The following is a 24,592-nucleotide window of genomic DNA, read 5'->3' on the forward strand; positions in this document are numbered from 1 at the left end:
TCAGGCCAGTCTATTAAAGTCCTCCTCTGTTTTCCTCATCATCTCCTGGAAGAGACCTGGGCTTTTGAGTGCTACAGCAGGGCAGAGCCCAGGCCCCCACAGCTGGAGAGGCTTAGCCCATCAGCCAAGGACCAGCCTCGCTGAGAGCAGAGAGACTCATCACCAGAAAAGGGAGGAGGGCACCAAGATAGTAATGTTTTGGGATGTAGCAGTTCATAAGCACAGTTTGATGAAGCATGGAGGCTTTGGAATGCGTGCCGGCCACAGAAGAATCCACCAGGCTGATGTCAGGACCCTTGGAAGTTTTTAACTAAATGCAGCTGTTAGTGAATGTTTCATGTACCATAGGTTCAAATCCCACCTCAGACATTTCCTGGCTGTGTGACCTTGGCAAAGTCACTTAATCTCTGTGATTCTCAGTCTCCTCATCTGTAAAATGTTGGATAATAAGCAATGAAACAGTAACAGGAGGTGTGAGGGAGGGAGCAGGGGAATCCCCAGAACACTCCCTGAAGGTATGGCTTTTGAGCTGGGCTTTAAAGGGTGGTGAGAGAGAGGGGCAGCTAGGTGGTGCAGTGGATAGAGCACTGGCCCTGAAGTGAGGAGGACCTGAGTTCAAATCTGGCCTCAGATTTGACACTTGACATTTACTGGCTATATGACCCTGGGCAAGTCACTTAACCCCAATTGCCTAAAAATAAATAAATAGATAGATAGATAGATAGATAAATGAATAAATAAATAAATAAAAAATAAAGGATGGTGAGGATGACAGATAGGTGGAAAAGGGGATGAGGGTGTTCCTGGCATACAGACTGACCTGAGCAAAGGCAAGGAGATGGGAGAGTAGTAGGCATATCTACAACAATGGTGATTGATCCAGTTTAGCTGAGGTATAGATTGACTGGAGGGCAGGAATATGAGATAAACATAGACGGGGCAGAGCGGCTAGAGATGATCAGACTGTGAAGGGGCTTCAACCCCAGGCAGAAGGATTTAACCTTATTCAGTCTGCACCACAGAGCCATCCTATGATGACTGAATCAAGGAAATGCCAGGTGCATCCATGAGGAAGATCTGTCTGGCAGTAGGTATGGGATAGAGTAGGAGGGCAAGAGGTCAGGAAGCTATTCCAAGAGTGGCTAAGATATGGAAGGCTTTGAGGTTCTGTCTTGGGCCAAGGGCAAGTGTCCTCTGGACCAGCCAGGAGAAGAAGCCGACAGGCTTATGGGGCCAGCAAGGACATAGCCCAGGAGGGAACCTTTCACCCCTTTTCCTGAGTTCTGTCCCACCTGTCCTCTTCCTCCTTGGCCCCCATCCATTGTGTATATCTCTTCCCTCCTAGGGTCGGCCCCTACAGTGCCTGTCAGGCCAGGTTCACCCTTGGCTGAACTCAAGGTTATTTCCCTCCAATCCCTTGGCCAAGGCCTCCAGGAACAGAGAGGATGGGTGGAGTTTCCCTTCTCAAAGGTCTGGCTCTTCTCCATCTGGACTTGGCTTTCCTGCAGCCTTGAGAAACCTCCCCCATGAGCTTTCCTGTGGCACAGAGCCAAGGAGGGGACAAAGCGGGGCTGAGATACCAGTTTTATCTAAAGTCTTACCTTCTGGGGACAAAGCCTGGACACAGACCTGGGAGAGACCTTAGAACACAGAATATCAGAGCTGAGAGGGTCCTTAGAGCCTAGAATGTCAGAGGTGGGAGGGCCCTTGGAAAACAAAGTGTCAGAGCTGGAAAGGCCCTTAGAACACAGTGTCAGAGGTGGGAGGGCCCTTGGAAAACAAAGTGTCAGAGCTGGATTAGAGCACAGTGTCAGAGGTGGGAGGGCCCTTAGGAACACAGAGTGTCAGCCCTGGGAGGGCCCTCAAGAATGGAAAACTTCCCGCTTTCCCCCCTCCTATTAGAATGTTACACGGACAAGGTGATGGTGTATGCACACTGTTCCGTAGGGATGGAGGTAGTCTGGAGTGAAGTGAGCAGAATCAAAGACAATTTACACAATAACAACAACGTTATAAACACAAACACCTTTGAAAAATTTTGATCAACACAAGGCCCAGCCATCATCCAAATTCCCAGGACAATCTGGTGACTCACCTTCTGCCCGGGAGACAATGCACTCAGGGTGCAGAATGAGACCTACATTTTTGGATATGGCCAATGTAGGGGTATGCTTTTGACTATGCACATTTAAAAATTCTGTTTTTCTTTTTTCAGTTGTGGGATGGGATGGGATTTCAGTGGGAGAGAGAAAAGCCTAAATGCTTGTTAATAAAAAAAAAACAATTAAAAAAATTTAAAGGGCATTTAGACCTACAGGCTCCTGATTGTCCCTTGATCTCTGCTGTGGGAGTCGGGGCGGCAGGGTAGGAGTGGGGGTGGGAGAGTGGGTTTGGGGAGAGGCTGTGCCAATGAGGAGTGGCAACTGAATCAGAAAGAGCCACCCACTCAATAGCTTAAAAGGAGAGGCCAAAGTCCAAAGTGGTCTGAACCTGGACTCAGCCCCATCGTCCCTCCCCTCTCCCTATCATGGAGACCGAGGGGCCAACCAGAAGCCTCTGCTGGCATACGCCCTTTATTTAGCAAGAGGCCAGAACTTGCCTCTGTCCCCAGGAGCCAAACCACGGTTCCCTGGGCTTACTCTAGTGACATGGCTGGAAGGGGCCTCAGACACCAGCTTATCCAACCCAAAGCTGAATGCATGAATGAATGGGTGGCGATTAAAACTGTCCATCTTAGAATAAAAGAAACCAAGGCAGCGCTCTGGGTCGATGGCTCTTTAGTGAAGGGTCCATGGTCCCCTCTAATGAAGTGGACCTCAGATCTTCCTTATAATCTGAAATGCCCCCTTCTTCCAGGACCTTGTTTTCATAGGGTTTAATACCCAAATATGCCAAAGAGGCTTGGTGAAATACAGAATCACATTGGTTGATAGACCCTGGTCTTGAGGGCCAAAAATGACATATAAGCAGGGGGTCACAGGCTGGGTGGAGCATGAGGCATCTCCACTAAGTGGTCATAAAATGGTCACCTGCTCATGTTGGACAAGAGGGGATGGTCCCTAGGTACAAAAATAAATTGGGGGAATTTCCCAAGCATCAAGGCGTCTCATCTATGTGGAATTGAGTAAAACAGGGTGGAGATATCTTTGTCGGTATTCTCATGGTTGCATAAGTGAGCTGCATAACTTGGTAAATGAGTAGTGAACGTTACATTAAAGTCTGAGGCCCACTATAGGAACCTACCTATCCCTATATGGTTTATCGAAAATATCAAACTGATTGGAATAGAGTAGGGGTCCAAATGAATTCTTTCTCACAAATGAATGAATGAAGCAACCAGTAAGTACTCCTATGTGCCATGCACTGTGCTAAGCACCAGAGATACATCTACAAAAGACTGCCCTTGTCTTCAAAGGCGTTTACTTTGTGACGTTAGGCAACAAGGTGTCCTGTCCCAGTGGATAGAATGAAGTACTTGAAATCAGGAAGACCTGAATTCGAATTCTGTCTTGTGATACTAGCGTGTGCTCCTGGACTAGTCACTTGACCTCTCTCGGCCTCATTTTCCTCAGTTGTCAAATGAGCAGAACAGCTCAAATGAGATAATGTGTTCTTTGGAAATCTTACAATGCTATGTAAACACTAGCTATATTTATTATTCTGAGGGAGGACATAACTTATGTAGGGAAGTGGAATGGGGGGGGGGTTTGGGTCTAGGGAGTCACTGGGATGGTGAGCTGAACCATGGGCTTTCTAAGGGAGAAACAGAAAGCAAGGGGTGGGAGAAGGATGAGAGGAGGGGCAGGGGCCCGGGGCAAGGCAGATCACAAACTGCCCTGGGTGGGGGGCCGGGAAACTGCTGCTGTTGACTTCTAATTCTCCCGGTTTCCTACTCCCACTTACCCACCCTATCCCCCTAGTCTTTTCTTCTCCAGGGTAAAATGCCTACATTTCCTATCATCAGGTCTATGTATCTCCTCTTACCCAACTCTCTCAGCATCCTGGTCTCTCATTCTCTCTCTCTCCCTCTCTTCTCTCTCTCCTCTCTTTTCTCTCTCCTCTCTCTCTTCTCTTTTCTCTCTCCTTTCTCTCTCTGTCTCCTCTCTCTCTCTGTCTCTCTCTCTGTCTCTCTGTCTCTGTCTCCCCCTTCTCCTCTCTCTCTGTGTCTCTCTCCTGTCTTCTCTCTCTCTTCTCTCTCCTCTCTCTTTTCTTTTCTCTCTCTCTTCTCTTTTCTCTCTCCTCTCTCTCTCTCTGTCTCCTCTCTTCTCTGTCTCTCTGTCTGTCTCTCTCCTCTCTCTCTGTCTCTCTCCTCTCTTCTCTCTATCCTCTCTTCTTTGTCTCTCTGTCTCTCTCTTTCTCTCTCTCTCTCTCTCTCACCCCAACATTCTCCACTTTGTCCTAACATGTGACACCCAGAACCAAACATAATCCCCAGGCTTTGGTCTGGCCAGGCCCAAGGATAAACACTCCCCTTCCTTGTTCTAGACAGTTTTGTTTTTCCCAACACAGCAACAGTAACAACTGCCACCACTGCCACCACCACCACCAGCACCACCACCACTACCAGCAGCAGCACCACCACCACCAGCAGCAGAGGTTATTTGAGCTCAGTTTTCTCATTTGCAAAATGAGGCCTTTGGACTCATGATGAAAAATGCTGTGCACCTTGAGAGAGAGAGAGCTGATGTTCTGAGTTCAAACTGAAGAGTAATTTTTTACCTTTAGCAACATGACTAATATGGAAATATGTTTTGCGGGATTTCTCACGTATAATTGATATTGTATTGCTTGCCTTCTAAGTAGGTGGGGGAGGGAGAGAATTTGGAACTCAAATCTTTTTAATGCTAAAAACAAATAGGTAATAATTTTTAAAAATTAGGCCTTTGAAGAGCCTCCTGGCTCTCAATCTATGATACTATGACCTTTAAGGCCAGCTAGGTGATACAGTGGATAGAATGCCAGGCCTCAAGTCAGATAGACTTAAGTTCAAATCTGGCCTCAGACATTTGCTAGCTTTGTGACTCTGGGCAAGTCACTTCACCCTGTTTGCTTCAGTTTCCTCATCTGTCAGATGAGCTGGAGGAGGAAATGGCAAACTACTCATGCATCTCTGCCATGAAAACCCCAAATGGGGTCACAAAGAGTCAGACACAACCGAAAAAAAACTGAACAAGACCTTTAAAAATTATTAGTAATGAAAGCTAGTATTTGTACATCACTTTAAAGTTTGCAAAGCACTTTATATATCTTATCTCATTAAAACCTACAACAACCCTGTGAGTTAGTCTATGATTATCCCCGTTCTCACAGATGAGAATACTGAGGGCAGGAGACTTGCCTAGGGTCCTTCTGAAGCCCAACTAGAATTCAGGGCTTCCTGACCCCGAGTCCACTTAGCTGCTCCTCCATGAAGGATCGAAGCCCAGCACTGCTGAGAAGACATTGATCAATCAGCTGACGATGTGTCGGACCTGGGGCTTCCCGCGAGAATTTTTGCAGAGATTTTTGGCAGAACATCACTGGAAAGAGGATGATGAAGGAAGCCAATTGTAGTCCACATGGCATCCCCCAACTTGGTGCCACGTGGTTTGAGGCTGAGCACCCAGGCCCTTTGTCCTCTCCTCCCCCTCCCGTTCTTTCCCTCTACAGAGACAATGACTGGCCCCTGGGTTGCAGCCGCTGAATACCAGCCATGATACCCAGCTGGAGGCTGCCCCATGAATTTCAAACCTGATTCCTTAAGCCTCCTCTTCCCTGCATCTTTTACCCAAAAGTCTCTGCAAAAGTTCTTGACAACAATTCACTGGCTAATGAATGCTATGTGTCATCTCTATGGCAATAACAGCTATTCTAGGCCCGAAACAGATTGCAAAGGGCTTTAAATGCCACACAGATGAGCTTATATTTTACCCACAGGGAGACAGAGGTCCTCCCACTAGCCAGAATACGGCATGAAAGCTGTCAGACTTTGCTACTGACAGATGTAATTGGATCGAAAGAAGTGTTATTTTAGCTTCTTCACTCCTTTAGGGGATGTGGGCAGAGGGCAGAGGATTATGGAGAGGCTTAGACTTAGATTCAGGAAGGGGGTGGGTTCAAATTCTACCAAAGACCCACACAAATTGTGTGACCCTGGGTAGATCACTTAGGCTCTCTCAGCCTCAGTTTCTTCATCTGTAAAATGGAGATAGTAATAGCACCTACAGCATAGGGTTGTTGTGAGGTCAGATGAGGGGTGTGTGTGTGTGTGTGTGTGTGTGTGTGTGTGTGTGTGAAAGAGAGAGAGAGAGAGAGAGATGAGAAAATATGAAAGCAATGTATGTTAGATATTAGTATAGGGTCTTGACCACTGGGTGAAGACAATGAATACCACCACACAGGAAACATCCAGTAATTAAAGCCAGACAAGTTCCATGGGCCTTATATAAAAAAGCAAAATTAATATCCCTATTCTGCTCCATCGTAGCAGATTTGGATTCTCACCCACTGGGTTCATTTTGGATCCTGACTTTGCTGTCAACTCACCCTCTTGGCTCTGGATCCTCTCCAGGCCATGCACCGGCACAGGCTCCCTCCTCGTTTTTGTCTTTCAGAGTCCTCATCTTCCTCCACGGGCTCAGTTTAGGAGTCGCCTCCTCCAAGAAGCTTTCCCGGATCTCTTCTGTTAAAAGTGTTCTCACTCCCCCTTAAATCTCCCTAGAATGCCTTGTCTGGTTTTCCCGTGCCCCCATCACATCCCACCTTGTGCAACATGCATCCGTGTCTGTGTTAGAGCTCCCCCTTCCTCAGCCCCACCCTCAGAGAGAATGTAAGCTCCGTGAAGGCAGGGGCCAAGTCATTTTTTTCAATCTTTAACCTCAGGGCCTAGCTGTGCGCCACAGGCACTTAATAAACGTGAGCTAAATTTGACTGGAAGTTTTAAATCATAGAACATAGAACAGGGGAATATGGAGGCGTCTTAAAACAGAAAATATCTGATCTTTATATATAGCAATGTCATTTGACCCTCACAAGCTGGTGAGGTAGGTCCTACAGATGAGGAAACTGAGGGTCAGAGAGGCTGATTACGCAGCCAGTAAGTATCAGAAGCAGAATACAAACCCGAGTCTTTCTGACTACAAGTCTATGCCATATTCACTTTAATAGAATGTCAGAGTTGGAAGGGCCCTTATAACAATGAACATGGAATGTGGGCATGGTGTGGGGCGGGGGGGATGGCGGGGGAATTAGAACATAGGACATCAAAGTTAGGAGAACCCTTAGAACATAAAACATCAAATCTGGAACAGCTCTTAGAACATAGTATATCAGAGTTGGGAGGAGTGTTAGAATATAGACTGTCAGAACTGGGAGGGCCCTTAGAACAAAGAATACCAGAGCCTTCCAACCCAAAATGTCAGAGCGGGGAGGGGTCTGACCTGAGTGAGAGGATCTTTAGAACACAGAACAATAGGGCCTCTTGGAACATAGAAGCCCAGAGCTAAGACAGACCTGAGAACATAAGGGTCCCGTTCCCTGATTCAGACCACGTGGAAGTATTCTGTTTCCAGTTCACTTACCACGTGAAGAACAGGAACCTTTTAAACTGGCTGCTGAGCCAGAGCCGAGAAGGCATTCAAAGGGACGTTAACCAGCCAGGACTTATCTTTCCTGCCTGGATGTGTTTGAGTGAGAGAGACATGTTGTAAGGTGAGAGACAGACAGACAGACAGAGACAGAGACAGAGAGATTGAGAGAGAGACAGAGACAGAAAAACAGGGGCTCCTCGGGTCCTGCTCATTTGGGATGCACAAGTGGCTTATGCATACGGGCCTGGAACCTGTTTTTTGCCTTTTGTGTCTGTTTTTTTTCCTGCTTTTAGGTGAAACAATGTAAGAAAAGTGACAATCTTGTGAATTTCACGAGATTCTGAATCTGTGTTAGACTGTGCTGACCGTCAAGAAGGAGCAAAGGCACAATGTACCAAGTAACCTGCTGGCAGCACCGGGGCCAAAAGAAATCAGCAGATTTGGAAGAGAGCTTGATAATGTGAATGCCAGGTAGATGCTGCTTTAGGTTGGAACTCACTCTCCCCAGGGACTGAGATGCTGGAGGGGAGAGTGTGCCTTCAGATACCAGGACGGTGAAGGGTCTTCCTATAGATCTTCTCAGTAAATATTCCTTCATTTCCCATCTGATTACTCTCCTAGATTTCATCATCTCCAGAAACTCATTAGTCTGCAAAATGAAATCATATCTGGAAGTCTTAGCTCTCCAGTCCATTTTCCTCCCCAACTTCAGCACTCCATCATGCCCGGGGAGCCAGGTAACCTTCCCACCCACCGCTTTCCCTCCCCTTCCATTTGTCAGCTTCTTTTTATGTGTGTCTTCCTCCATTAGATTGTAAGCTCCTTGAGGGCAGGAACTGCCTTATGCTTTTCTTGCTATCTGCAGATTTAGCACATGGCCCAGCACATAGTATGTGCTTAATATATGTTTATTGACTCTGACTTTGTAAAAGTTAACTGGTAAAATCATGCTGAGGAAGATAATCACTGGTAGTTAACATAGAGTAGAACACACCAGAATGTGGGCTCAAGCTGATGGAATTAGAGATTCAATTACCCTCACCTCTCAGGGGTACACCTAGAATCCTAGGGAGATGTATCCTTGCTTGGGCACCTGAATCATCAGAGTGAGTAGGTTAAGATAAGGATCCTCAGAGAGTTGTAAGGGCTACTCTTAGAACACAGAACATCAGGGCTAGGAAGGACCTTAGAACACTTAGTGTCAGGACTAGGAGGGCCCTTAGAACAGAGGATGTCAGAGCTGGGAGGGCTCTTAGAACCCAGAATGTCAGAGCTGGGAGGGCTGTTAGAACAAAGGATGTCAGAGCTGGGAGGGCTCTTAGAACACAGGATATCAGAGCTGGAGGGACCTTAAAGAGAATATAGGAGCTGTGTGGAACCTGGGAATGCAGAAAATCGGAGCTAGTCAGGCCCATAGAACCAAGGGTGTCAGAGTTGTCATAGAATGTCAGAGCAGTGTCAATAGCTATTGCTCTGGTTGCACAGTCATGGACCTGCATCAGGAGTTAAGGGATATAGATTTAGAGCTGAAAGGAAACTTAGAGGTTGTTTAGTTAAACCTCCTCACTTTACATATGGGGAAACTGGGGCCTTGAGAAGTTAAATGACTTGCCCAGGGTCACACAGCTAGTAACTATCGGGGGAGGGTTTTGAACCCAGGCCTTCCTGAGTCCAAGATTTAAGCTTTGCCTATTTACACCCTGGAGGAGAGAGGGGTCTAGCCTAGGGTTCCCCAAGGCCCGGCTGATCCCTTCCTGGTCCTTTTTCTTTTGTCCCGTCCTCTGGGGCTGAGCCAGTAACAGAAAGGCCTCCGTTTAGATACTGTCTTTGTCTAATCCTGGTTGCAGAAGGGTAAAAGACAGAGCTCATGCACTTATAGGAAAGGGCCACGAGGGGGAGTCCTTACTCCTCTACAAATGAAATGATTTGTTTTTTTAATCTCAAACTGAACCTGAAATCAACAAGAAGTTGTGACTTTTCAAAAGCACACTAGACGTGCTGGGTTTAATCAGTGTGGGCACTTCCTCCACCGGGACACAGCCTGAGACTCCTCCTCCCCTTCTCAGATGACCGTCCAACCCTGGCTGCATGGAGAAGGTCATGGCAGGTGAGGCCAGGGGAGAGGACAGTCCCACTGTTTTCTGCCATAGCCCCTAGAATATTATGTTCACTTCTGGGTTTCAGTCAGGGAAGGAGATTGACAAGCCAGAGAGTGTTCGCAAAAGGTCAACCAAGTTGGTAAGGGAACTAGAGACAAACAGCTCTTATCACATCATTCTTCTCCTCAAGAAGTTTCAGTAGCTCCCTACTGCCCCACTGGATAAAATAACAAACTCTTCCATTTGGCCTTTTAGAGCCCTTCAAAATCTGACTCCCACCCTTCTAGTTAAGCTGATTATGCTTTCCACCCAGTTTTTCTGCCCTAAGTTCCAGAAAAAATTGCCCAACTTGCTATATTTCATCTTTTTATATATAACATTTCATCTCCCATCTCCCTGCCTTTGCCTAGGCTGTTGCTCCGTGGTTGGACTGCTCTCTCTCCTCTCCTCCTCCTCTTAGACTCCTTAGCTCCCTTCAAGTCTTAGCTCAAGGGCCACCCTTTATAAGAGACTTTCCTCCCTTGAGTTGGTAGTGTCCACTCCCAATTACTTTATACTTCTTTTGTATGTTTTGTATTTATCCACATATACATGTTTTCTACATAGTAGAACGTAAGACCCTTTGGGGCAGGGACTATTTTGTTTTTCTGTTGGTATCTTCGATGCCTAGCACAGTGCCTGGCATATATTAGGTGGTTAACGTTTGTTGAATTGAATGAGCCCGAATATGTCTGACACTTCAAGTAATATCCTATTTCATTCCTAGACAACTCTGAACCAGTCCAATCTGGGTTTGAACTAGGCACTGGGGAGCTGTCTGAACGTTTGTAATCTGAGTGCCCTCTGGTGAGCCGAGGAGATACTGCAATCTTTAGGAAGGCTATTCCACACATCGGCCAGAAAAGAACTGGGGTGGCTATTGGGCTGATGGCTCTAGGAGATGTGCCGCTTCGATATTGTACTTCCTCACTGGATAATTAATATAGTGACATGCTGCCTTACTGTAGGATCACAAAGGCCGCCTAGGAGCCGATCTGGGTTGCTTACACTGAAGAGTGCCCCACCTACAGGGCCCCACGGGTCACATGCAAGGTACTCATATGTAACAGACAGATGAGGAAACTGAGTCACAGAGCAGTGGTTTGCCCATAGTCATATAGCTAATGTGTCAGAAGTAAGATTTGAACTCAGGTCATTCTGACTTGAATGCTTAGACTAGAGAAGAGATTTGGGGGTGAGGGTGGGAGTATGATAGTTGTCGTCTCAAAGCAATAAATTATATAATTTTCCAGTAAAGATGGAAGTCTGGTAAATGTCCAGAAACAACTGACCTCAGTTCCAAACACGTTATTAGCGTTGGAAGTCAAAGCATAATCAGGTTATAAGGCTAATTAGCGCTCCCTGAGTTTACAGAGCCATAGAAGATCAGAGTTAAAAGCATGCTTAGAGATTGTCTAGGCATGGGGGGGGGGTCCTCAACTTCTGTTTGTGCCATAGAAACTCTTTGGCAGTTAGCCTGGTGACGCCTACAGACCCCTCTTCAGAATAAGTTATTTTTTAAAAATTATTATTTTTAGGCTATTGGTGTTTAAGTGATTTGCCCAGGGTCACACAGCTAGTAAGTGTCTGAAGCTGCACTTGAATCCAGATCTCCCTGACTCCAATCCCAGCTCTCTCTCCACTGCACCACCTAGCTGCTCTCCACTTCTCAAACTAATTTATATTAATTCTGTAATAATGATAATAATGATAAGAATAAGAATAGCTCTCATTCACATAGCGCTTTAAGGTTTGCAAAAAGCATTATGTATCTCATTTCATTTGATCCCCTACAACAACTCTGGGAGATAGGTGTTGTTATTATCTCCATTTTATAGAAGAGGAAACTGAGTCACAATGACTTGCCTAGGGTCACACGACTAAAGTTATCTAAGGTAGAATTTGAATTCAGGTCTTCCTGACTCCAAGTCCTTTGTACTATACCACCCAGCTGCTGCTGCCTCTCTCTCTCTGTATATAGACACACACATATATATGTACATATTTGTATACATACATACATGTGTGTGGATATATACCCACAAATATGTGTATATATTTGTATCTACATATGTGTATGTACACATATACGTGTGTATGCATATAAATACATGCATATGGTATGTATATAATCACTTTAACACATTCATTTTATTGATACTTTTGTGTATGTCATCTTCCACATGTGTCAAGCTGAATGTAAAGTCCCTGAAGGCAAGGACTCACTCTGCCTTCTGTCTTTGTTTCTCCAGTGACTAGTACGGTGCCTGGCACAGAGCTGGCTCTTAATTAATCCTAGTTGGTTGACTGAGTGAGTGTAGAGTTGGGAGGTCACTGACCCATCCAGTTTGACTGGAACATAGACTGGGTGGAGAGGAATGCTGAGAAGTAAGTCCAGAAAGGGAGGCTGAAGCCAGACTATGGAGAGCCCTAAATACCAGGCTAAGGGGTGCCCCAAGTGCAGGCTGGTCTTCCTCCCAGAAGAGGAGAACAAGGGGTTCTGATCCTCTGAGAGGATCTCAGAGGTGCTTAAGGAATGCTTCACCACAGTCCAAGTTATCAGGAACAGGAACTGCTGAAAACAAATAAAGCAGGAGGAAGAGGGCTTTGGTGTGGGGGAGAAAAAAAGAAGGGAAAGGATCTGGTCAGGAAGAAGGGAGTCCTACTGTGTGCCAGGGGTGTGACGCACAGGCAGCAGGGAAGCAGTAGGAAGGCCACTGACCCCTTGGAGTGAACAAACCCACTGGAGGCTCTTCCCTCAGAGGAAGGTGCTGGAGGCTGCAGGCAGATGCCTGACCTTCAAAGGTCAGTAATCGAGATCCACAGGTGAGAGATGGTTAGTGACGCCCTGATGATGGGGACTGAGTTGAGAACAACGCTAACAGCAGCTAATAACTTATACAACACTTTAAGGTTTGCAAAGCCCTTTACATCTTACCTCACTTGATCCTCACAATAACTCTGGGAGGTAGCTGGTGGTATTATCCCCACTTTACAGATGAGGAAACTGAGGCAGACAGTGGTTAAACGACTTGCCCAGAGTCACCCAGCTGAGTGTCTGAGGCTGGACTCAAACCTGGGTCTTCCCAACTCCTGGCTCAGCACTCTATGCACTGCTCTACCCAGCAGCCACCGAGAGAGAGGCCTACTGCCTTCCAAAGTTACATAGATCCAGGCTGCGGCAGAGATCTCCCAAGACTTTTTGAAACAGATGACTCCTACCCATTTTTGGTCATTTGTGCAAACATAAATGATACTCTTAGGGAGATAACCAGGAGAGAGAGAGATCAGTGTCACAGAAGCCAAGAGAGGAGAGGGTATCCAGGAAAACAGGGGGTCAGCAGTGTCAAAGGCTGCAGAGAAGGAGGGGATGTTGAGGTGTGAGACTGAATAATTAAGCAATAGCTGGTGACTTTTCAGCAGTGGTGGGGTCAGAAGCCAGGTGAAGAGGGGCCGAGTGAGTGGGTGGTGAGGAAGAGGAGGTAACAGGAACAGCCCGGCTTTCCTGGGGGTTTAGCAGGTATCCTGTGTTCTAAGTCTAAGAATTCACATGGTCTGAATCTCCTGCAGCCTGCTCTTCGGGGGCACATCTCTGGCTTCTTGGCTCATTATGCCAAGAACTTGGTGGCTGCCTCTTCTGGCCCCATGGGTTCCCTTGTCCTGATGGCTTAATGGTGCTCTGAAGAGCTCCTCTTTGTCAGCCCCAATGAGACTGGTAATTTTCCCCAACACTGCTGTCTTTATCCAATTATCTACTTGAAGAGCCAATCATTCCCTGCACTGCTGTCTGGCCACTGTCTGGAACTCCGGCTTGGTGATTTAACAAGGCAGGGACACCTGGGGTGACAATCCTCTTCTCTCCAAGCTGGGGAGGTGTAAACACTACCCTTCCCAACCAAGCTTATATCCACGATGCTAGGCCCTGGAACCAACTCTGCTGGGGATCAGGGCAAACACGCTTCTTCCCTCCTGGCAAAAGGATAACGGAGCCCCACCCCACCCCCACGACCTGGGCTCAGCTTCCATGCAGAGGGACTGATGGTCACCTATGGGGGGTGATGGGCAGAATGAGAATGCCCGCCTGGACCAAAAGAATTTCTTGGTGTTGCCCATTTTTGATGCTTGGAACCCCATCATCTAGAAATCCATTTCCCTTGCTTAATATATGAAAGCCGTAGACTGCCAGAGCTGACAGGGACTTTAGGACACAGAACATGGAATGCCAGGGCTTAGAGGGCCCTCAGATTGGAGAAAGGGACAGATGCCATGCATATGAACCAGGACCAGAATCCAGGTCTCTATGCTCTGCCACTAATTTGGGGGACAGGGCTACAGCTTGCATTTCCTCTGTCCAGCTGCACATCGGTGATCTTCCCCAAAAACCTAATGGCCATTCACCCTCTGCACAGGCCAATAGTTTGAACCCCATCTTTCAGTCCACTGGGTTTTCATTGCAAATTCTCTTAAAAAAGCAACAGTAATTTGCTAAGAAAGGCTGGGAGTGGTTCTCCCTCCCTCCAATTACAATTATAAACATTATCCACTGAGAGGGTGGCAGAAATGTGTTTTTTAGAGGGGATCTGAAAAGGCTCTTCTTTTCCATTTGCATTATAACAAATTAATCCAATTAACTAATGGGCTAAAAGTCATTTGCCAAAATCAAGTGCAGCAGATAGGCTAAGCAAACAACAGAAGCAACTCTGTCTTGGTACAGTCAGCCTCCGGAGAACCAGGGGAAACACTGCTTCATAGTAATTGCCTTTCTGAAGCCCCGCTGTGATCATTTCGGTCCCCTGTTGAAACACTTTCAGCGGCTCCCACCATTTGTCATGGGTAAAGGGCCAAACCTTGTTGCCTGACAACAGGGGCTCAGCACCGTCTCTCTCCGCCCCATCCTTCCAGCCTTTTCTCTGGACACTAAGCTCCGGGCAAACCTGACTACTGGCCATTCCTCAAGGCTTTCCTACCCTTTCTGCCTTCAGACCTAGGCTTATGCCTGGAATGTTCTCCCCCAAACCCAGAACCACCACACCACAGCTATGAGGAAGGCAGTGACATGGGTTTAGTTTCTGGAATATGGCGCAAAGGACACCAGCTCCTCCCCACCCACACACCCCTCAAACATTGTAGCTCCAGGCAATTGACAGGGAGCTGAAAAGAATTTACTTGTAATTGGAGCATGGAGCACGCCCTGATTTGTCCTTCCTGGTAGGTCAAACAGACCACGTGCAAACATTTTCTGGGGAGCCTCCTTCCGCCCATGCATGGCTGAGAGGGTTGTACTACGGGCCCAGAGAGGTGAGCTGTTTCTTGCCACTCACGTACCCCACATTTTCCTCCTAAACATTATACTACTCAGTGCATCCAGGGCCATCTCTACTTGACCTGGTCTATATCTGGCCACTGGACCCAGATGGCTCTGGAGGGGAAAGTGAGGCTGGTGACTTTCATGGCCCTCCCTCAATTAAGTCTAATTCATTTCCATGTCACGGCATCACCTTTCTGATGTCACGGTCCTCTTCGAGAACGAAGGACAAATGATGACGACAATACTCCTGAGTATGCCACTCTTCCCACAGGTACCGAGGCTGCTGAGCTGGAAGAGCTGATGACCCAAGGGCTTTACAAAAGCAAGTTTCTGGGCTCCCAAAGCCTTTCCTTTTCAGTAGTGAGTGAGGCAGGACTGGTCCCTCAAACCAGGAGGGGACAGCCAATGGGTTCCATTCTCCTTTACCTAGCCTTCATGGTGCACAGGGCAGCTAGAGCCTGTGTCCCACTAGGAAATTCTGAGCGTGGGCTGGGGTTGTCTTTTGTATCTCCTTCCACGGACAGGTGACAGAGCAGCAGCCTCAAGGTGGATGTGGCCAGCCAACAAGCTTGGGAGTTTCAAAGGGTTTCAATGGCCGCAGCAATACCGGTTACTGGAGGAGCTGCAGGCATCCAAGAGGGGCGGCTGCTGGTGGTAAGAGAAGCACCTGGATCAAGAACTGAGAAACATACCAGGGGCAAATGGATGCAGAAAGATAATGGCCTGAGTGAAGCAGCAGCTTCATGGAATGCGATCCCTACGGACCGAGGGACAATGCTAGGTTAAGTATATTGTCCAATACTTAAGACAACAACTAGCTAACTTACTCCCTGCCGGCTGTGTATCCTACATACGTGCCTTACTCCCATTGTATTCAAGGATGAGCCCACTCTTTCCACTGTACATACCTGGGAGAGGCTTTGAAGGGAATGTTCTGTACCTATCTGTACCTATACAATCTTAGCAATTCCTCTGAAAGTTCACTGCATCTATTGGCTTATTACTAATAGGAAGCACACTCGTGGGGGCTCAGGAACCAGTGTCAAATCTTTATTATTAAATTTCTGATTGCCTAATAAGAAAAAAAAAAGTATGGCCAACAAGGGTTACCCCTAGAACCCAAAGCAGCAGCTGTCCTTCTGAGGACACAATCCTCAAGTGTAAGAGTGGGTCGGGAGAGTAGCCTCAGAGTGAGTATTACATACTCACCCCAACTCAAAGAGTAAGCAGCCTGGAGGAGTTACCACCGAGAGGGAACAAGGCTGTAAAGACAGACTTGTCCCGAGAGACTCTTTGCTGTGCTAACCGGGTTCAGCTGTAGGCCTAACTCACATAAGAGCTGAAATAGTGTGAGGCACAGGCCGTCTCCCAAAAGAACTGTAAATATTTCCTGTGAAGAAGCAGCAGCTTAGCAACCAGATGGTAGCAGTTAATCAGAGTCTCAACAGACAGCAACAATTCAGCGAAGCAAAAACAATCTGGAAGCAACTTCAGAGGCAGATGGGCGTTCTGGCTGATGCAATCCTAGCAGTGTGAAGGGTCTCGGTGATAGCTTAGGGATGGCTCAAAAGTCAACTCTGTTTTACATCTTTCCAAGAACCTTGTACACTTATAACATCTGCATGGGGGACACTTTATTGAATGAAAGTTTTTAAGAAAACATTTTGTTCTATCAAATCAAATGCTTTTTAAAGCCAACCGTAATCCTAGTGAGACTACATATACTCTGTGCCTTTCAGTTAATGCTGTAACTGTAAAGATCTGTTTTGGTTTAATACGGTTTGTGAAAGCCTGCCTATTGCCTTTGTATGCCTTTGTAAGGTATGTCCCAAGTGAGATGTATATGTCAGCATGAATTCTCTAAATATAGCCCACAGGGAAACACTGACAGATATCTCTGGAAACCTGTCCACCCCTCTCTAGAGAAAGTTCAGGTCTGGTCTGCTGAGGAGCCAGAAAACGAGCGTAAGACTGGAAACTGTTCTCTTCTGTGAAGGGGTACTTATCTAGAATTATACCTATCTGCCTCTCAAAGTATTTCTGGTCTAGGAACATGATTTTTTGGTTTAAGCTGCTTTCCTGGCTGTCTCTTAAAGAGGGGGAGGGTACCCCAAGCTTATATCCACTGATTTGTCCCTTTTCTTCCAAATACATTACACAAAAGACCATCCCAAATAGCAAATAATTAGATATCCAAGCAGCTAGCAAACAGAAATCTGGGGTGCTGTGCAGAATAAAATATATCAGAAAATAGAGAGTGAGTGTATGTCCCCATTAGAGGTGAAATATCTCTTAGAAGAAAAGAAAGGACTCAAATCTTACCCCTACCTCTACTCCTGGTTAAATTCTCCAAAGTCTCTAAGGAGGTAAGCTGGAAATCAAGTAGAGGGCGGCTCCTCTATGTGTCTGCTATCTTCCAAAGTCTTTTTTTCCCTCCAAATGTTTCTCCCACTAATTTTGCACCCTTCACAAAGTCATGCAGAGTTTTTATTATGCTCTGAACCAAGCCAGCATCGTAGGCAAGCAGCAGCATACAAGATACCCCTGGCTTGAAACCCAGGTTACACCTTCATCAAAGATGCACTCAACACGTGAGCATATTACTCTTAATAATATTTTACAGAGGGGGCAGCTAGGTGGTGCAGTGGATAGAGCATCGGCCCTGAAGTCAGGGAGGAACTGAGTTCAAATCCGGCCTCAGACAAAACACTTGACACTTACTAGCTGTGTGCCCTTGGGCAAGTCACTTAACCCCAATTGCCTAAAAGCAAAAATAATAATAATAATATTTTATAGGGAAAATAAACATATGAGCTGGCAGTTACTGGTGCAAACCTGATATTCTTTCAGTTGTTTTCTTTTGGGGGGGGGAGGTAATTAAGGCCCATGATTTTTCCTGAGTGTTGGTCGTCTACCCCTCTTTCAGATACTTTTGAACATCTGAATGAACAAGAAACTGGGCCCAGAATTGAATGGAAGAGAGCGAGTTGGACTGCCTGGAAATTTCCCAGTGTTTTTCATAATCCCAAGCTTCTCTGTGAAAGACTCATCTTTTTAAATCAACAATTTTCTGAATACGGCCATGACTCATGCAATACAAAATGTCCAAAGAATTACTTATGAGTCACCCAAAAGGCAACACGGTGAATATTACTGGTGGGAGTAATCAGCAACACAGAACCAGTTGATCTATGACCAATCAGGAAGAACTCCTTAAGACTGATGAAGCCGGCCTCCTGTTGTGGGCGGAAAGGTGATCCCCTAGGGTGCACAGTCCATGTTCAGACAGTGTGTACTTCCACATGAAGACTTTGGGGGGAGGTTAAAGGAAGAGTTAGAGGAAAGGAGGAGATCTGATCATTTCAAAGTAAACAGAAGAAAGCAGGAGATTCAAAAGGAGACACAGACAGACACGGCAGTGTTGGAACTACCATATAAAATCTGAAATGTCTATTTTACAAATAAGCCATACATAGTGGAGACTCACGGTTCTATATGCAGCTGCCTTCTGTCGTATTTTGTACAGAAAAAATGTCCATGTTAGTTGACATTTGCCAAGTTCATAGTAATAAAAAGGAACTTAGGGTGAAGGCCCCACCTGTGTCTGACATTCTAGACCAGGGCTGGGGAACCCGCCGCCTTGAAACCACAGGTGGCCCTCTAAGCCCTCAAGTGTGGCCCTCTGACAGAATCCAAAGAGTGCTTATGTTCCAGGATTCCAGGCTTTCCCTTTTTGTCCTTCTGCACCCGGCAGCAGGTGCTGCATGTAGAGAACAGGCACTCATCAGCCAGGTTATCATTCACTGGCCCCTAATCTGCACAAACAAGGTCGCCTTGTTTCCTCAGAGTCTCCCTCAAACCCACCCCTCAAGAGACAGAGTTTTCAACTGCCTCATCTGCATCCTCAACAGCTTCAGAGCAAGCTCCCCCTTTCCTTTTGTTTCCAATTAAGCTTCCCCAAGTTAGAAAATTGTTTTCCCCAGCAGGTGGTGGAGAGCCCTCAGGCTAACGTGAGGCTTTGATGCTCACTTAGGAATGAGCCCCTCCTCCCCTGCCCCCCACACTCCCTGAAGAGCCTGGCAAGGAGAGGAGCAGATCTGGAGCATGTCTGTCCACGGGTCAGGGAGATGTGGCCAAACCCCCCCAGTGACCTCCCCCAGGAGAGAAAGACGGGCACACAGAGCTTTCGGACTCTTTACCTCCACGGCCAAGCAGGAGCCATCCGGGCAGGATTTCAGGGACTGCAGATGCTCTCACTGACCCAAGTGGGATGCAATCTCGTGGAGAGCAACGGACTGAGCCTTGAGATCACGGGCTCATCCCCTGGATGCTGAGACGTAAGTGGGAAAGTAGCTCTATGTGGGCCGGGAACTCAGCGCTCCTTAGGTACCACTAACAGGGAGGGCTCCCTTGCTGTTGGGACGAGGGGAAAGAATGCAACTTTAAGGCTGGGCTTCTTCTTCTGGGTGAACTTCTTTAAAAAAACAAATATTCTAACTACACGTCTGTATGCACATATTCACATACACACACACATTACTGTATTTGGTGTCATCAGACTGACTGCCAAGGAGGCCCACGACACCAGAACGCCAATGGGAAAAGCCTGTGGATGAGGATGACAGCAGGCCGGCGTCCCATCAGCGTGGCCGGGTTCCAACACATCTTTAGTGCCTAGCCCCACTTCTGGTACATAGCAGGAGATTAATAACTGTCTCTCAAACAGCCTAGACAATATGGCATTTGGGAGAAGACCGCCACTGTGATTTCACTAGCAGGGCGAATTCAAAGTGAGGGAGCTCCCCCGCCTAATGCTGATGGCCCCAGATCCGCCCCTCATACGAGTTGCCTGGGTCACTGAAGGAGGAGGTCGGTGACTTGCCCAGAGTCATGTGGCCAGCACGTGCCAGTCAGGATCCGAACCCAGGCCTTCCTGGCTGAGGCTAGCTCACTCTCCACGATGCTGTGCTGCCTCTCAGGACATCTTAAATGCAGGAAAGGCTGCAGAAGCAATTGGCCAGTGTATGGGATTCTACCAGCTGTCCTAAACCTTAAGCAAGCACTATTATCGTTTTATCCTTTATCAGGGATAAAAAATTTTGGAATGAAATTCTTTCAGGGAGAGGGCCCTGTAGTTAAAGTAGATTTAGACTCAGAACCCCAGTGAAAAGAGCTCTTCCAAAACAAAGCACATCTGGCCTGCCTCTGACCAACGCCAGGCTGCTGATGGCCCTGCTGGCAGAGCAGCCCAGAGTCACGGCAGCATGATGTGGAAGGCCATGCGTGGGGCTGGCCCCGCGCTCTAACCCCACCTCTGACATGTATTCCTCCCTGCGTCTCCAAGTCCTTATTTGTAAAATGAGACAGGCAGGAGAGACGGCTTCCGAGGCCCCTTCCAGCTCCGGATCCGAGAGGAGTCTGCTCTCACAGACCATCCCTCCACATGGACAGGGAACGTTTGGTCCTTGAGGAGGCGACCAGAGTGGGGAGGGTGCTCAGAGCTGGGAAGGAACTTAAGCATAGAGAACACTGGGCCTGTACCTTCCCATGATCCTATGACCTCAGCCTACTAACCGAGGCCTTCATAGACCATCCAGTCCAAGTCCTCACTTTAAGGATGAGAAAACTCAGGCCCAGAAAGGGGGAGTCACTCCCCCAAAGTCACCCAGCATGGTGTGGCAGAGCCAGCCTGGGCTCCAGGATGCTCCAAGCCCCTCTACACTGAGGGCAGCATCTGGGTCATGGATGGGCTCCCTCCTTCCCCTCACTTCGGTTTCCCCAAAGCAGAATTTTTCTTTTCTGTTGGGGGAAGGGAGGTATTCTTGACCGAACCATGACAAACACTGGCCTACGACATCAGGGAGGAAGATTAGAAATCACAAAGGGATTTTTTTTCTTTACAGAGCACATTACAAACATATTTACAAGACGCCAGGCTGAAAGATGCTGTCTGCAGACTCCATGAAGATAAGCCCTCTCCTGCAGGGCCCCTTGGGGGCAACTGGACCGGGCCAGGGCAGGACCCGATCACGAGTAGCTGGTGGGCATCCTACGCCACAGGCCCCCGCACAAACAGTTCTTGGTCCAGCGCTGTTCCCACTGCTTCACTGCCGTTGCTTTGTGGGGGGATCTGAGCACAGTGACACAGCCACACCTGGGAGGAAGGGAACGCAGCAGGATGAGAACCTTGGGGGCCAGCCCCTGGAAGAGTGGGGTTGTGACAGAAATGAAGGGAACCGCTAACAGGGCGCATGGCTCAGCGGAACTGGCAGAGCTGTGCCAGCTTCAAATCATGGCTGCACCCGGGAGTACGATGCTGAAGCTTTCACTTTCCCCATCTGCAAAATGGGAGCAATACGATCTACATTCAGCACCTCCCAGCAGCAGGAAAAGCCCTTCATAAGGCTTCAAGGCGCTACAGAAATCTGACCTGTCATCGTGTCTTCTAACAACGTCAAGGCAGGCTGAGGAGGAGAAGGGACGGGGGGCACGGACAGCGGGGAAGGCCTGCTCCATCCAAAAGAGCAGAGATCAAGAGCAATGGGGCAGGATACAAGCAGACAGAGAGGGCCCCTTCTCTTCACAAGTGTCTGAAAATGGAGAGGGTGGCCCAGGGCAGGCAGAAGGAGAGCTGGACAGCAGGGGCCACTGGCTTCCCTACGGATCTCATCTGATCCTAGGTGGGAAGGACTGCCCATGTTCATACAACTAGCGACTTCAGGGGGAATTCCAACCCAGGTCTGGCTGAGCCCCATGTGCCGGGGTGGGATCACGGCTCTCAGGATCCCAGCGGGGACTCACCGGGTACAGGATTTGCATTCCTCAGTGGGGTGCGCCCCTAAGTGCAGCCTCCTGAGGTGGTCGATCTTCGCCTGCCCAGGGGCTCTGAACACAGAAGGAGAACGAGAATCAGGGAAAATGGGGAGCAGGCCCACAGGAAGGGTCTGGAGGCGTGCTCCTCGGAACGGCGAGGACAGTGACAATAATAGAAACAGGACCAGATGATGTAACATTTGTACAGCACCTATCACAGTGCCTGGCACATAGTAGGTGCTTAATATTCCCACCCCCACTCCTTCTACCTCTTTCTAGAGGCCTCTAAAAAGCTCTCTGGGAATGCCGGCATCATGCCCATCTTCATACATTTGAGGAAACTGAGGCAGAGAAGGAAGAAGGGACCCACTCTGGGCCCTCCCCTGAAATCCCAGACTGTCCCAGAGCTTGAACCTTGACAGCAGAGGTTCTCAGCCTCTCGGTCTGGGGAAGCCGAGGTTCTGTTCCCTTTCTCAGGATCATGCATTTAAATGTACAAAATAAAATATGTGGGATTCTGAAGGAAGCCAGTTACACTGAAATAGTTATGGAAATAGAACCTCTGGGTCAGCACGCTCACCCTCCAGCGTCCCTGCTCTGCAGATGTCAGCTCACCCGAAGGAAAGCCTTCTTCCCCACGAGTTGCACGCAGAGTGCTGGGCTGCCTGCAGTGCTGGGGAGCTCCCGGCCCTGCACTGGGTACCCAAGCTGCCATGGATGCTGCGCAGGGGGTTCTTGGCCTGCAGGGATCCTGGGATGCTGGGAGTCCTCCAGCATGGCCTGCCCGTCTGCAGAGGGCGCTGGGGGCAGCATGCTGCTCCTAATCTCCCCGCCATCACCTGAGCACGCCCCAGCCCCCACAGCCACACAGAACACATTTGCTCACTTCTCCCAGGGAGTCCCCAGGTGACACCACCACCTCTGCACGCCCCTACCTGGCGAAGATCTCGAAGGGCGGCGTGCCGGCATAGCCGAGCAACCCGGGAGCCTTCCCAAACTGGAGCCGTACCAGCTGCTTGCTCTGGAGTCTGCTGATGATGCCGTCACTGACGGGCAGCCAGTCCAGGCTGGGGATGAGCAGTTGGCTCGGGAGGAGGCAGCACTCATCGATAAGGGTCTCGTCGGGCTCCGAGGGGTGGTTCTCATCCCGACCTAGAGAAGGGAGAGACGGGTTACGGCAGGAAGCAAGAACTTCTTCCCCAGGCCTGCGAGGAAATGGGGCTCTGGTGCTCGATCTGTTAGCAGCAGTGGCAGCAGTGGGGAGGAGGAGGAGGGAGAGGAGGAGGAGGAGGGGAGGAGGAGGAGGAGGAGGAGGAGGGAGGAGGAGGGGAGGAGGGGAGGAGGACAAAGAGGAGGAGGGCGAGGAGAAAGGAGGAGGGCGAGGAGGAGGAGGACGGAGGAGGAGGAGGACGAGGAGGAGGAGGACGAGGAGGAGGAGGACGAGGAGGAGGAGGAGGAGGAGAAGGAGGGGGAGGAGGAGAAGGACGAGGAGGAGGAAAGCAGGGCTTTGTGACCCCAGCAGAGCTGTCCTTCCACAGCACCCCAAGAATCTGTACCTATGCATCCCAAAGCACCACTGTAAGCACCTCCCTTAGCTGTACAGTGCCCAGCAGAGTCCCCAGAGACAGCAGACTGAGCCAGGGGGCTGGGGGACAGAGAGGAGCATTCTCCTGAGCCCACCCCAATGTCATGCACCGACTGAACACTCTGTGATGCTTCTGTTCCTTCCACACCAGGCCACCCTCCTCCTCCCCCTAACCCGGGTCCTTGGGCTCCGGGAGGGGAACTGCTACCTTATTCTGCCCACAGTCGGGTCTCCATGATGCTTCCTGGACAAACCGTGTCATTACACGCACCCCCAGCTCCCTTAATGCACTGTCTTCTCCCATGAGATGGAAGTCCTTTGAGGGCAGGGACCATGTTGCTTGCTTGCACCTGCAGCCCCAGCTATCGGTACTGTGCCTGGTACACAGTAAGCATTTAATAAATGCTTTCATTCACTTATGTGATCCAGAGACTGACCCTGACACTGACTTGAGCAAGTTTGCTCCCTTCTGGGGTCCACAAAATGAAGGGCTAACCTAACAGTTATCCAAAGCCTTGGCTCTCAAGCCCCTTCAGGCTCTGCCATTCTAGTCTCTGGTCTCACCTCAATCTCAGAACTCCCCCTCTACAAAGATGCTGACTCTGCCACCTGCATGACCTTAGACGAGTCACTGCCCCTCCTTCTCTGACTATCCATCATTTCAGAGGCTCTCCCAGGTCCCTGCCAGTGTGATGATGGCAGCCCTGACATTCCCACCCACCTGAAGAGGAAGCCCTGTGATAACAGCTTCTGCTCCAGGGACAGGGAATTCATGACCCCCTGGGGCAGCTCATTCCACTTTGAGAAAATTCTAATTGTTGGGAAATTGGGCCTAACCTTCTGCAAAGCAAAACAGGTCTAGATCCTCCTCCTGACGATGACTCGTCTACCTGCCAGACCCTCCCACCCAAGTCTTCTCTTCTCTAGGCGAGGCCTGCCTGGTCTCAGCCGATCTTTGTGCAGGACGATCACGAGGCCCTTCACCACCTTGATTGGCCTCCTGTGGGCACGCTCCAGCTGATCGACAGCCTTCTAAACTGGGGTGCCCAGAACTGAGGGCAACAAGCCTCTGGAGGGGGGCCCGATGCCCTTCTAGCCCCAGCCTCTCTGTGGCCGCCCCAGGATGCTGCTGACTTCAAGGGAACTTACAGCCCTCTAGAGATGCTGGTTCTCCTTCCCA

The 24,592-nt window shown here is 48.8% G+C and overlaps 1 protein-coding gene across 1 annotated transcript in view; it reads right to left on the reverse strand.

The window, feature by feature from the left end:
* Positions 1–17,488: 17,488 nt before the first annotated feature.
* MED16 (mediator complex subunit 16) overlaps positions 17,489–24,592 on the reverse strand; it is a 44,711-nt gene continuing 37,607 nt past the window's right edge. The window contains 3 exon segments of the mRNA XM_020969321.2: positions 17,489–21,168; positions 21,816–21,899; positions 22,763–22,979. Coding sequence (XP_020824980.1) covers positions 21,042–21,168; positions 21,816–21,899; positions 22,763–22,979 — 428 coding nt within the window. The 3' untranslated portion in view covers positions 17,489–21,041.

Source organism: Phascolarctos cinereus, unplaced genomic scaffold (assembly GCF_003287225.1).
Source record: "Phascolarctos cinereus isolate Bilbo 61053 unplaced genomic scaffold, phaCin_HiC Scaffold_4;HRSCAF=312, whole genome shotgun sequence".
Lineage (NCBI taxonomy): Eukaryota > Metazoa > Chordata > Mammalia > Diprotodontia > Phascolarctidae > Phascolarctos > Phascolarctos cinereus.